At 41.7% G+C, this 14,540-nt stretch overlaps 1 protein-coding gene across 1 annotated transcript in view; it reads left to right on the forward strand.

The window, feature by feature from the left end:
• PCCA (propionyl-CoA carboxylase subunit alpha) overlaps positions 1–14,540 on the forward strand; it is a 2,516,110-nt gene that overhangs the window by 253,224 nt on the left and 2,248,346 nt on the right. The window contains exon 3 of the mRNA XM_085622263.1: positions 6,715–6,762. Within this exon, the coding sequence (XP_085478389.1) occupies positions 6,715–6,762 (48 nt within the window). The remainder of the gene's footprint in view (positions 1–6,714; positions 6,763–14,540) is intronic.

Raw genomic sequence — 14,540 nt, forward strand, 5'->3', positions numbered from 1 at the left:
AATGTGCGATCTGTAGTAGGCAGTCATAGCTATGTATATAGGCCATACGAAAACCTAGAAGCAAGCTTCCTTTAAATAAAAGAGAACCTAATATTGCTGAACTGTGGACTAAATAATTTAGAAGGCTGACCTTGATGTGGTATGCTTAGAAATGTTTGTTTTAACTCCAAAATGTTCCAGTTTTAATCAAATGTATTATTTTACTGAGCAGAATATTGTTAAGCATAATGGTTAAACATCTGATTCTCACACTATTTCATATAATGCCTGAATAGAATAGTTCCACATTTAAAACAATATTTCATGTTCGTATTTATGAAATACATTACTAACGATAATGTTTTTTTTCTATAGTATAGTTAATTGTGTACACAGTGAAACAAATATTTTAGAAGGCCAACCTGCAATCAATGCCTATGCGAACAGAGGCTTATGTTTCCAGAACTTAACTATATAAGAATGTCAGAGGCTAACTTGTGATAAGGCTTTGCAATCGGCATGTATTTTGTTTGGGAAAGAAAGAACGAACCTGCTCTCTAGAGGAGGGCTGCCTTTTGATTGGTCCAAAGAGGAAGACGCCAGATACAAGGTCTCCAACATGCATTCATGTCTTTTTTTTATAGTAGTGCGTGTTCCTAGTTAGTTTCAATGCCCTTTTTCCATTGCCTTATTCCATGCTCTTACCCCGAGGCTTTTTCTCCACTCCTTGCCTACCATGTAGCGGTTGTGACAACTTTTGCTTCTGTTCTCTTTACTTCATTTTTAAAAAATCCTTCTTATTACAAGTAAACAGTGCACCATCACAAGCGTCTGCATACATGATGAATGACAACCTGATACATATAGCAGGTTACAAAACCTTTTGATCAGGCATACACCCCCTGCCTTGCTGCGTGTACTCTCCCTTTGTTGCGATCCCCCGAGTTCTTATCCAGTGTCCGCCCTTTATAATTCCTACGCCGTCCTTACTTCATTTTGAGGTTTATTTTACAGATTGGTACTCTGGCTGTATGATCATTTACTCGATTTATTGAGAGCTGGCTGAGTTTCATGAACTATTCCTTATAGGAATTTCGGCTGCTTAATATTGGCTTTAGGCTCCTTGAAACTCACTCTTTGCCTTTGAGCTTGAACTGTTCATGGGTTCTACTAACTGAAATTGTTGTTTCAACTTTAGGGGTCATTTCCTTTATGGAACGCGCTTGATGCATTATTTTTGTCTATTTGATTCTAATCAAACCTTTTTATGAGATTTCTGTAAACTTACTAAAGATTTATTGACTAATATGAATAAAGGGAAAGTATAATAAGATAATTACTAATCTCTTAATGAGTATACAGCTTTTAAAACGTATTCAAGCTCTCACCATTGACTGAAATTCTAATTGTATTTGGAATTTACTTGTGATGCTGAAATGGCTCTTTGAATCGAATATGGTGTCCACGATTTGTCGCCTCCAGAAGACAAAACCGGGCTTAACCCTGTAAGTGATGGTAATTGAATTGGTAAACCATATTATTTAATTTTGGCCCAATCCGCATTATCACATTCTTGTAGTAGAATTGCAGAGTCTGTGAATTTTCGTTGCAACTTAACTTTCTTTAGTCTACGCATATGGTGTTCCCAAAGATCATGATGGTTGAGACCGCAAATCTATACTTCAGGAAGATGATGAGCAGGAGGGAGTCGAGGAATAGATCCTTAAACCTGTGGGCACGCAGGACCCTAGAAAATCTGCATGACAGTCGCACGTCCCAGCATTGGGTGGTTTGGGATGGGTTTAACCTAAAAATTTAAGAGGCAGTGTGTCCCTAGAGAAAAGATTCAAAAGACATTTCAAAATACAGTCCGTAAAAGGACTGACTCAAAAAGAGAGTTTGAGATTATAAATTATAAATCTACTAAGGTTTATTACAAAATGTAAAGGTATGATGCAGAAATAATAAAATGCAGCTGTAGCAGTAAACTAATTGAATTACATAAAAGTAATTTGCTATGAAGGCTATCAAATGCAGAATAATTTAATATTTTGGAATGATCAGAGAAGTGCTAACTCAAGCGTGCAGCAAATCAGCTAGAAATTGGACGTCCTCCTTAGGGGCTCAGGAAAGGTCTCTGGCTCACACACAAATTAAAGGGTTAATACAGTTTTCTTGCATAGAGTATTACAGGAACTGCAAAGTCAGCATTGTATGATCATTGTTCTAACAAATCTAAGACATCATATAACCCTACTATCCTAAACTAACCCATTACATGAATATTGATTCTCCCCTTCTGATGTAATATCACCTGGAGTTGTTGGAGCAAACTAGTTACCTAACCAACAGAGGTCCATTGTGCATTAATAAAAAACAGTGTGTAAACCGGTAGAACCTTGAATGTAGCACAAGGCTTTCTCAATTGAGGTCTTCAAGGATAGTGCCCTGCAGAAATACACAATGCACATCTTGCTGCATGTAGTGATAAGTGAGAAATATAAACACAGAATGAACATCATAATACACATCCATTTTGAACAAGATGGTGTTGAGTCCTAACTGAAGCCTAGTTAGCATATGTCATGTACATGTGAATTTAGCAGAGCAACCGATAATAATGCACATTTCAGTTAAAACTCACAAAAGCCCCCTCACGTGTTTTTCGATACAGTTGATTAGGTCAGTGCCATCCTAGACCTGATCTCTCTAGAATTGCTAACTGGTGACCAAAAAAGGATTTGGAAGTGGCATTACAAATCCAAACCAAGAAAGCAACAGCATAAAACTGTATAACAAGAAATATGTTGCAGCCTATGTCTGGTAGTTGAGTCTGGGTGTCAGGCAGTTTTTTTTTAATTTCAAATGCTTTATTGATTTTGAGATAGAGAGAGAAACAGGAACAACCCATGGGTGTGTAACAATGTTAAGATAAGGACATGGTGTGCAGACGCCAAAAGATCGACATTGGAATAGCAAAAATACGTTGTCTGCGCAAGATTTAAACCTGAGAGATACCTCTAACAATCGTTCCTGAGAGAGAGAGGAAAGTTGAAGAAAGAAAAGAATAAAAAGAAAGAAAAGAAATATGAGCAGAGGAGAAGCAAGAGTTCATACGTAAGAAATTTCCTTCAAGTTCTTGTCAACAGGATAATCCAGCTATAACATATGTACTCTGTGCCGACAAGGGAAACCCCGCAAAACTCAACATTATGAAATACAACAAGGGTATACAATAGGATTGCAAGGAAGCTCACGGGGGTTTGTGAGAGTCAAAGTAATTGTCCAGAGTGGACCACATTGGTCTAGAAGGGGATCTCCAAGGTAAGTTTTGCAAGGCCACATTGTCCGCACCTCTCAGGTGAGTAACCCAATTTATCCATCCTTTGTAGGAGGCCTTAATTGTGTCCTTCCAGTTAGCAAGGACCATTTTCACTGCTGCCGTCAACAAGAGGTCCAGGAGAGCTTTGTCGCCATCAGAGTCCAGGTCAACCCTCAGAGATGCCATAGTCAGGGTGGAGAATTCTTTACCCAATGTACATTTAAATAATTGTGACAAAAGCAAAGACCTTATCCCAAAAGGACTCCACTTCCGAGCAATGAAAAATAAGATGAGCTAAGTCCCCCGTTTCATGTTTGCAATTCCAACACAGTGCGTCATCACGTATGTTCAAAGAAAATAAACATGCAGGCGTCCAAAAGGCCTTGTGTAATAGCCAATATTTGGTCTGGGAAAGTACTGGCGACACCTTATTACGCGAGACAGAGTGCCATAGTTTAGCCCACAAAGTGTCAGTTAAAGGAACAGAGGAATGCATGTTCCAAAATTCAACCACGTTAGCATTCAGATTCGAGGTTTTGGGGCGCAAGAGTTTATATATCAGAGAAACTTGATGGCCTAGCTTGTTTATTTTAGTCACGAACAATGGTAGCGAAGGCAGGGTAGAGGATAGTTTGGATTTTGATATGGACGCTCGTACTTTTAGAAAGTTATAGAATTCAATATCGGCTAAATTGTACCTAGCTTAGAGATCTGAGAACGTTATTGGATAAGAGGCATTTTCTATTTGACAAGGGAAAAACAACCGCTTCTTAAGCCAAGAATCGAAGTTCAAACATTTGCCCTTGTAGAGTACTTTATTATTATACCATAATGATTCCATTTTGGAGCCCTGAACACTGACCTCCAACTTTTGGTCTATTTTCAAGAGTGCTGTTTTAGTATTTTTAAAAATGGACTTCGAGCAAGCGGGATAAAGGCGATTGGCTGTGAGAAGTGAGAAAGGGTTTAGGTTATTAAGAATAGCTCTCTCTACCTCCAACCAGACAGGAATGTGATCGCCAGGTGCGGAGATCCAATATGAGCCTTATTTGGCCAAAAAAGCATAATAGTATATTCTAAAATCTGCGAGATTTACACCTCCTAGCGTTTTATCAAGTCTCAGTTTTTTAATACTAATCCTAGCTTTTTTGTTGCGCCAGAGAAAGTTTGATAAGAGATTGTCCAGTTTCTTGTGAAAATCATCTGTCAAAAAGAGTGGAAGCATATTTATGAGATAATTAACTAGGGGAGTGACCATCATTTTTATTGTTTCGATCCTGCCCCACCATGTGATAAACTTCGGGGACCAGGAGTCCAGAAGTTTTTTAAATTTTTTCCAATAATACTTTCTCGTTCTGAAGTAGCGTACTCATAATGTTATAATCAAACTCAACTCCCAGGTATTTAATGTATCCAGACTGCCAGGCCAGGCCTGATTTCCCTAGAATCTCCCTGGTACAGTGCACGTTCAGTGGTTTAACTTCTGATTTATCCCTGTTGAGCTTATACCCCGAATGAGCAGAATATTCTGTTATTGTATCCATCAGGGCAGCAATTGATGGTCCCGGTTGTTCCGTCACTATTAAGATGTCATCTGCAAATGCGGCTAATTTCACTTGAACGCCATGGATGTTCACACCTTTAATAGTCGGGTTTAGTTTAATGCTCTGAATAAGGGGTTCAAGCGCCAGCAGGAACAGTGAGGGGGATAAAGGACAGCCCTGTCGAGTGCCCTGGTGTAGAGAAAAGGGGTCAGATAGAGAACCATTGACAGCAATACGGGCCGATGGATTCGAATAGAGGGACAGAACCATAGAGGAGAAAGCCTTCCCCAAGTTGAAGGAAAGCATACACTGTTCCAAGAAAGCCCACGAGACTCTATCGAGGGCCTTCTTAGCGTCCAATGTAATTGCGATTGATGGCTCAGGTTTGGTAGCGGCATTCTCCAAAACATGACATAGCAGGCGTGTGTTATCGTTCGACATGCGATTGCGGAGAAAGCCAACTTGGGAGCTACTTATCAGTTTAGGGAGAACTAAATTGAGTCTAGCGGCCAGAATCTTTGCATATATCTTACAATCTACATTGATAAGGGAGATAGACCCATAGTTTTTTGGCATAGTTGGATCTTTCCCTTCCTTTGGAATAACTATTCTATTAGCCTCACGCATAGAGTCTGGTGGTGTACCATCAAAAGCAATATGGTTAAAAACTTGTTTTAAAGTTGGTTTCAAATGATCTAAGAAGGTCTTATAAAATGATGCAGAGAAGCCATCAGGCCCGGGAGCTTTATTATTCTTCAATAACTTTACAGCCCGTTTTCCAACTCACTCATTTCTTGTTCTAGCATGAATCTGTTTTCTTCTGAAAGCTGCGGTAACTTGAGGGTATCAAGGTATTTGGCGCACTCCTCTGTGTTGAAAGTTTGGTTATTATTATATAGCTGCTGGTATAACGAGTTACACAAGTATTAAGGATGTCCTTATGTTTGGTTTGGATTTGATCTTTAGAGTCTTTAATAGAGGAGATAACCTATTGATTCTGTTTGTGTTTAAGGTAGGAAGCGAGCAATTTACCTGCCTTATTGGCTTCACATAAGTTCAGAGCTTTGGATTTATTGACCCACACCCCCGCACGTTCGCTTAATATCTTATTATATTCATATTTCTTCTGCATCAAAGTAGTGAGTAAATTAGAGTCGTGTAAAGCATTCGAGTGAGCTGATTCTAGACTTTTAATCTCCTGTTCTAATTGGATTAGGCCCAAATGTATTCGTCTATTTATTTTTGTTTTAATTTCAATTATCAATCCCCTAATGGTGGCTTTTAAGGCATCCCAGTGATTATTTATGTTGGTTTCAGAGATGTTGTCAGGCAGTTTAAAAATATTTATTTAAAAACGCGACCCCTGCAGTAAGCCACAGTGCTACACTTCAGCCCCAGTTTGCTACCCTTCTGTCAGCTAGCCCATGACTTAAGGAGACTGGTACCCAGTGTTTGGTGGCTGGAGGTCCTAGGAAAAGCACTGCAACCTAGAAATTATTCTTATACGATGTCTGCTACACTACGTTTTTGATTATTCGTGAAGTAAATATGTTTACAATAAAAAATGTTATTAATGTGGCAGGTATACAACATACTATCTAGCTTTATTATCATCTTGTAACTTAACACATATTCAGTAGTCTGAACCATTTATTATGCATTTTCAAACTAGAGCGTGGGAACCTAAAGTTTGTGTGAAGAGGCATTTATCATTTGATTTACAGAAATGAATTAAGAGGCTTTACTCTAAACGGTTGTGATTGAGAGCCAACCTTTATCTGTGACCATTGTATTGCTAGTAAATGTTTTTTTAGTTAGATAATACAGATGTTTGCAGTCTGTTTCACAGGTTTATTTTTATCCTTTCAGACTTTTGAAAAAATTCTTATTGCCAACCGAGGAGAAATTGCCTGCCGAGTGAGTACCATTATATTTTTAAATAATACTGACAGTATCTGAAGCACAGCAAAGTTTGATATATGAATTGACATAATTAAGCCCATTTGCCGCCCACTGAGTTGCGGAGGTGTTCTTGTTTCTAATGAGGAAACTGGGGAAAGCAACAGTGACTTTAGAGAAGATGCGCTTGAAGCTGCAATCCTCTAATCCGCGGGCCCTGCCAACCTAAGCACAATTGGATAGAAACATCATCCGCTGTTTGTTTTATTGTATTTTTAAATACATTCCACAAAACTGGGATTCAGTGGGATTAGCCAGAGCTGTTAATTGTTTTGCGATTGATTGAAGTTTTAATGACGCCTCGTTGAAGGTTCTGCTGAAGTTTGGATTTGTTTCTGTGGCTAAAAACACAAGATTTGTTCCACTAGAGCTCCTTATCGATGGAGGGAGTAAGAGAGAAGCAGCATTGCTTTGGGTACTGGAAACATGACAATACTCTGGTGTGGTCAGGGCGATCCCACTTCCAGGATTGGCTGATTGTTACTGACTTGCTCGCCCTAATCCCTATGAAGACCCGTTCTAATTTTGTGGACTGTATTCTCGGGACTCCTGAACTTTTGGACACACAAAAAGTGTTGAGAGCAATGTTTGCAAACAAACCACTGGCAATCGCTCGGACTAGCATTTCAAGCAAGTGTAGACCCACCCATATGCAAATCAACCCTGGTCATGCTCCAGTGGGAGCAAGGCAGCCTAAGCTGCCAAACCTAATCTAACCAGTTGCAGTCACTCGTCATAGCGTTTCAACCCATTTAGTTTTTTGCCCACCATGCCACCTCAGATTTGACCCAGCTTTATGCAAATCGACCATGTTCTTTCTCCACTGGGAACAGTCCAGCCCAAATTACCATGCCAGTTCCTCTCTGGATGAGCACAAGTAACCTAAGACCAAGACTGGCTCCTGTATGAGTTGGCATGGTAGGTAAAAAAAGCAATGGACTGGGATGTGTCCTGAGTAATTACCAGTTCATTCAAGAATTCCATCTGTCCTGTCTGTGGAGGTATGGTAGGCAAAAAAACAATGGACTGGGATGCTGCCCAATTGATTATCTGTAGCAGAAATTAATTCAAGCATTCCATCCATCTCCTAACTAGACTGCTGGCAATGGGAGATTTTAGCGTCCCAGATTTTCATTTTTTTTTTTTTTTTTTTTTAACAGAGTTTTATATAGCTCGAACTTGTCCCGAATCGGGTATCAGAGCGCTTTACATAGCACCAGTTGAATTACATGAGGACACATTAATATTTTAGGCACGGGCGATTAAGTGATTTGCCCAGAGTCACAGGATTTTCAGCTGTCCTTGCCGAGACTCAAACCCAGTTCCTCAGATTCGAGGGCGACAGCCCTAGCCGTTAGGCCAACTCCCCTCGTTGCTCAGGCACACTTTGCGACCGTCTGGTATAATCTTACCACTCACCCCTATATTTAGTGATAGAGCATGATTTGTTTGAATCTGGCACTTAAGAGTGTGCTGTGAGTAAGGTAGCCTAGACCATCCTCTACTGTGCACACCACGCAGTGCACATAGTGAACATGGTGGGCGCTAGAAAGTAGATATTCTGTTCGCCAGCTTGGCTTTGACTTGTAATTATTTACTCTGCCCCATGCTTGAACCTTGGGTGATGTCCTTGCTTCTCAACTGGGGCATATGTTTATGGAGACGAATTCTTGACACTAAATGATTACAAGACTGGAGTGAGAACCAACCCTTTAGAAACATTCATATAATCTTGACTTAAATAGATTGCAAGAGAACACTTCAAACGTTTCCTCTTGCGTTTCCTGCTTGCACCCATCTAATATATTTATTAACCCACTAAATCCACCAGTAGACAGGTTGTCAACATCTAGAAGTTGTGTTCTGATACAAGTGGAGTTGCTGATTTACCAGGTAGGAGATTATGGGAAGCAGGTCTTGGGTATATTATAGCAGATAAAAGTTAGGAGAATTATTGTTCCCAAGTGAAACTGATCTCATTGAGCTACAGATATAAGCATCTTTATTTTACATTTCCTAATCACTTGTATTATACCTTGGTGGTTATGTGCAAATATGCTATCAATAGGTGCAGATTGTCACAGATGTGCTGCTAGCTCAGCAGGGTTTTTCATCCTGGCCTGGCATTGCCTGCCATTTCCACATACTGGCATGAGATGAGCAACCTACTGGAGCACATTTGTGGCACCAGCTGCACCTGAACCTCACCATGACGCTTTTGTGCTAAATTCTGGATATCCTAAAAACCGGTTTGTAGATTGTTACTTTTGATGAAACGTAGAGTTGCTGTGGCCTGGTTAAAGGGCCTTCTCCTTCCATCATGACTTGGATGCGTGACACTGCTTATTGTCGCAATTTGGCCAATTGGTTTGCAATGTCGTAACCTGTGCAGAGTAGGCCCAAAGAGGCTATTTGAAGAGACTGGACTCTACTGTAGTTGAGGCAACAACTGCAAGGCCTGGTGTTTCCATGCAGTTCCTCAATGTTTCTATGGAGGTACAAGCATATGCGGTCTAAGTGGTTTTTTAATTGTGAAATGTTAAGTGCGTCTTTAAAAAAAGCATTCCACCTGCCACTTTTTTGTATTCATCAGTGCAACACCTTAAGCGTGACAGGTATACCTAGAGGAGGGACCCATACTAACTGTACCAATTAAACTAAGCTGTACCTTATTGATGAGACCTAAAAAGGTAGAAACTGGTCTGGGGTTGCTTGTGTTCTGATTCAGAGGGGACCTGGCCTGGCAGTTCAGGTTGGACTGTTCCTATTGAAGCACGGTCAAGACTGATTTGTATGTGACTGGATCCTGTCTGAGGTGGCATAGTTAGTAAAGAAACAATGGACTGGGATGTGGCCCAGTAATTTCAAGTGACTGAGATTAATTCAGGCACTCCACCCATCAGTTTTTTGTATTTTGTAGTTCTGTGTGGCATTTGTCTCGAGTCTTTGGCACGAAGCTCCTCTCTATCACCCTAGACTCATCTTAGTGTATATAATGTATCTGATCGTTGTTGAACCTTTCAGAATAAACAATTAGCAGAAAAGGCCTCAGCACTCTTTCACTTAATACATTCTGTGAAACCATGCTTATTGTTTTAAATCCATAAATGAGAAGTGAAATTTCAGCTTCCATGAAAGCTTGTTTATTATTTATGAACAATAAGGTGAAAAGAGAATTTGATTTCTATAGGGTAACATGAATATATTCAAATACATTTGATTATCACCCTGCTTTGCATAATGAGATGAACAAATGTGCAGTTTATATCTGACATTTATATCTAAATAGCCAACGTATGTATTTGAAAAAGGGAGATGCCTAAAAGGAGAAAAACATAACAATTGTAACATATATGTTGTAATTATCGTTGTTGATCTGAGGGTTCTCTCTCCTACTGTAATTATTGCATTTTAAATAAAGCGCTTGATTTCTTTGCACATTGCACATCGTTTTAATCTGCTCATAATTTCAAACTCGACGTGGTATCCTACCTAAATTGTTTTTCCCCGCACTGCCTTGCTCCCTGAGCCTACCTCGGTCGATTTTGGGGCTGGGAGGCTCTCCCTCGAATCGGCAGAAGCGCGGCGGCCATTTTGGGTAGGGGAAGCGTCCAGTCACCAGCATAAAAGTCAACGGTCATGTCTCCGCGCAGCGTACGCGGTCAGCGGACGCGCCGGAGTCGTGCCAGAGTGCTGCCCGTCTGCGCCCGTCCGCGATCAGGACGCGGCCGAGGCCTGGTACTCTGTGGAAACCCCAACATCTTGCTTCAATACATATAGTAAGGAGTCTCTTTTTTCGATACAACACAAATGCTGTGCTCTCACTGTTTCTCTTCAAAGGGACTTAGCCCTATATCCAGAGTTGGGCATACCTTGCAATATGCTGAATGACACATTGGTCCCGTGCCCCTTTGATCAGCCGCCGTCTCAGGCCCCTAAAGACACCAGCAATTTCTCTATTAAGGCTGGCCTAATTAATTGTCGCTCCCTGCCTAAACATTCTCTCGATATCGCCCAGTCTCTGATGGACAATAACTGGGATTTAATTTTTCTTACGGAAACATGGCTGGAGGATGAATCTAATCCGTCTTTATGCCTGGCCATTCCCCCGGAATATAATATCCTATGCGCCAATAGAGCGGGTCGCAATCGGGGAGGTGGGGTAGCTATTATTTATAGATCCCAATGGACGATCTCCTCCTTCCCTTACACACAAATTGAACTGATTGAAGCCCTTCCCTTCTGTATTAAATTAGCTGAACACACCACACTGATAGGGCTACTGGTCTATCGCCCTCCTAAATCTAAGGCTTCCTACTTGGCCAAATTTTTGGACTATGTCCTTCAGGTTAGCCTACGCTATGCCAATTTTACCTTACTAGGAGACCTAAATTTACACGCAGAGGACTCTTCTGACAAGCTTTGCCTTAACTTTCTTTCTACTTTAAAAGATGCTGGATTAAGCCAATTGGTTTCTCAACCTACGCACAAAGCCGGTCATACTCTTGATCTTGTTTGCTCGAATTTCTCAAACATCCTGATTCAGGATCCCTATCCGGTGATTTGGTCGGACCACTTTTTTTATCCCTTTTGCTATTCATTTTTGCCAGCATGTGAGACCTAGAATTCCCCCTAAGGCGGTAGGACGTAATTGGAGTAAGATCTCCCCTGACAGTGTTGCCCTACATCTTGTAAATACCACTCCCAAAGACGCCCCTGATTTAGATTCACGCCTGACTAACCTCAACTGCTGGGTCACCTCTGCTATTGACTCGCTCGCTCCTATGCGACCGATTAAAACCTTTCGAGCAGCTCCCTCCGCCCCATGGCACTCCGACGAGCTTCGGAAATATAAATCTTCTTGTAAGCTGTTGGAGCGCCGGTGGAGGTCATCCTATACTATTGACACAAAACTTAAATATAAACTGGCCCTCAAAGAATACCGTAGGAAAATAATTGAGCATAAAAAACGTTACCTGGAGGAGAAAATTAATAGAGCGCATGGCTCGGCCAGGGAAATTTTTAACACAGTGAAGACTTTCACAGATCCCTTGGCTCTTAAACAGTGTCTTCCAGTCTCTCAGGCCCTTTGCTCCCGCGTCTCTGACTTCTTTGAAGACAAGATCGCGAAGATCTATGACACCTTCCCCAAGAATAATGATCTAGGGAGTGATACGCCTTTACCTGACCGCATCGAGTCTTCTTCCACCTTTTCAGACTTTGAGGCAATCTCACTGGAACACTCACTGATGGAACTGTCTAGATGCCGCTCTGGCTCACCACTTGACCCTTGGCCAGCCAAGCAATATAAATTATTGGCCTCTTTTCTTAATCCCTTCCTCAACTACATCTGGAATGACTCGCTCAAAACAGGAATTTTCCCGGAGTCTTGGAAACATGCCCAACTGGTCCCGATTTTAAAGAAAGCTAATACAGATCCTAATGAGCCAGTGAACTATCGACCCATTTCTCTGCTCCCAGCCCCTGCCAAGGTCCTTGAAAAGCTAGCGCAGCAACAACTGGCAGGTTTTCTTGAATCCCACGGCCTACTTCATGAATCCCGACATGGTTTTAGAAAGTGCCATAGCACTGAGTCTGCCCTTATAGAAATGGCCGACTCTGTGCGGTGGAAACTGGATGGGGGTTCCAGAGCGGTGCTGGTGCTGCTCGACTTGACGGCAGCATTCGACACCGTCTCTCACCCCATCCTGATTGACCGTCTTCGGTCGAAGGGCATTCCGGGGAAGGCCCTGGAGTGGCTGACCTCTTTTTTGTCTAATCGCACCCAGGCAGTCTATACTCACCCTTTTACCTCTGTTAGCCGTACCCTGAAATGGGGTGTCCCTCAAGGCTCGGCTTTGAGCCCACTATTGTTCAATGTCTATTTTTCTCCTCTGGCTGAACTCATTGCTAGGTCGGGCATCATAGCTACTTCCTATGCAGATGATATTCAGCTGCTTTTCTCCTACGAGAGTGCCACGCAGACTACTTTTGATCCTCTGAAGGATTGTCTGCGGGACATTTCAAAATGGATGGACCATAACTGCCTCCGCATGAATGCGGCAAAAACGGAGGTTCTCTTTTTCCATCAACCCTCCCCTCTTGATGCAACTCTCTGGTGGTCACAGGAACTTAGCCTTCCCCCTGTCCCTAAGGACTCTGTAAAAAATCTAGGGGTCAAGTGGGACTCAAATCTTTCTTTTAGCAACCAAATACAGACCGTTTCAGCCGCTTGTTTTTCCAAGATCAGGATGATTAGGAAATTCATCACCTATCCCCCTAGTGACACCAGGAAAACCATAGTCCAGGCATTGATTACATCTCACCTGGACTATGCGAACGGCCTGTATTTAGGGTTGCCCGCGGGCCTCCTACATCGGCTCCAGACAGTCCAGAATGCGGCTGTTTGGCTGGTCTGCGGGGTTTCCCTACGCACCCATATTTCGCCACATCGCAGAGCATTACATTGGCTACCAATCCATCAAAGAGCTGCATTCAAAGCCATGACCTTAGCCCATCGAGCAACTAGGGGTAGGGGATCGGCCTACCTCTCTGTTAGTATCCGTCCTTACTGTAACTCTCGGAACCTCCGTTCCAACTCCCAACATCTGCTTTCCATACCAAGATTCAGGAAAGCACGTTCTGGAGGTAAAACCTTCCAGGTCTGTGCCACAACTCTCTGGAACGAACTCACGATCGCAATTAGGATGATCCAGGAAGAATTACCCTTCCGTAAGGCACTAAAAACTTTTCTCTTTTGCTAACCCCCCCAGGACTATCACTCTGCTTTCACTCAGAAGCGCCGGGACACCCCGTTGGGGTAGATGCACGCTATATAAAATACACAAAATAAATAAATAAGTAAATAAATATGAGGTACTTAAAGTTTTTGTTATGTCCTCTTATTATTCAACAGATCGTGACCTTGTTTTTTTAGAGTTAGAAACATTTTGTAAAGAGCAAAAATATACATCCACTTTGCGTTCTCATGACTGGAATCAGTAGTCAAGATGCGCATACAAGAAGATGAATTGTTCAGTTGGGCTTCCACCATTCCTTGTACTTTGTCAATCAGTTATCCTGATGAGAGACTTGTTTGAGGAAATTATGAATGAAGGGGAGCCTCTTAGATCTGATTGGAAAGCTGAAAGACACCAAACATTCCAGGGAGGTATATCCTCACACTGAAACTGTTTCCAGGGAGGTTTGGGAATGTATATATTTCCCAGTGTCCCTCAAGAGTAGTGATTCCTTCTAGTTGAAGGAAGATCTTGGTTTCATGATTACCCGTCAAGACCCTAAAAAAACAGAGGTTGTATTTTGAAGAGGATTGCTAGGAACAGAGCCCTGTTTGGGAAATTGTGCTGTCTGAAAACACAGCCTCTACTAAAGTAAAAAAGCCAACCTGCTAACTCTAGTGCCTGATGGCAGTGAAAGTAACAGGTAGCCACCTAAAATAGGAATTTACCCTGATTGATGTTAACTTTAATTGCTACCTCAGATCATTGCATATATCCTCCCTAGTAAGAAACCTAATAAAAGAAAAATTTAATCTGTACAGATCCTGTAAAACATGATTAAAACTGTCTATTGTCAGGTAGGTTATAGTCAATTAGAAGGATGGGGAGAGGATGTGGCCTAACGGCTAGGGCGGTCGACCTCAAAGCTGGAGAACTGCATTTGTGTCTCGACAGTAATGCTCAACATCCTGTGATTCTGGGCAAATCACTTAATCT

Source organism: Triturus cristatus, chromosome 8 (genome assembly GCF_964204655.1).
Source record: "Triturus cristatus chromosome 8, aTriCri1.1, whole genome shotgun sequence".
Taxonomy (NCBI): Eukaryota; Metazoa; Chordata; class Amphibia; order Caudata; family Salamandridae; genus Triturus; species Triturus cristatus.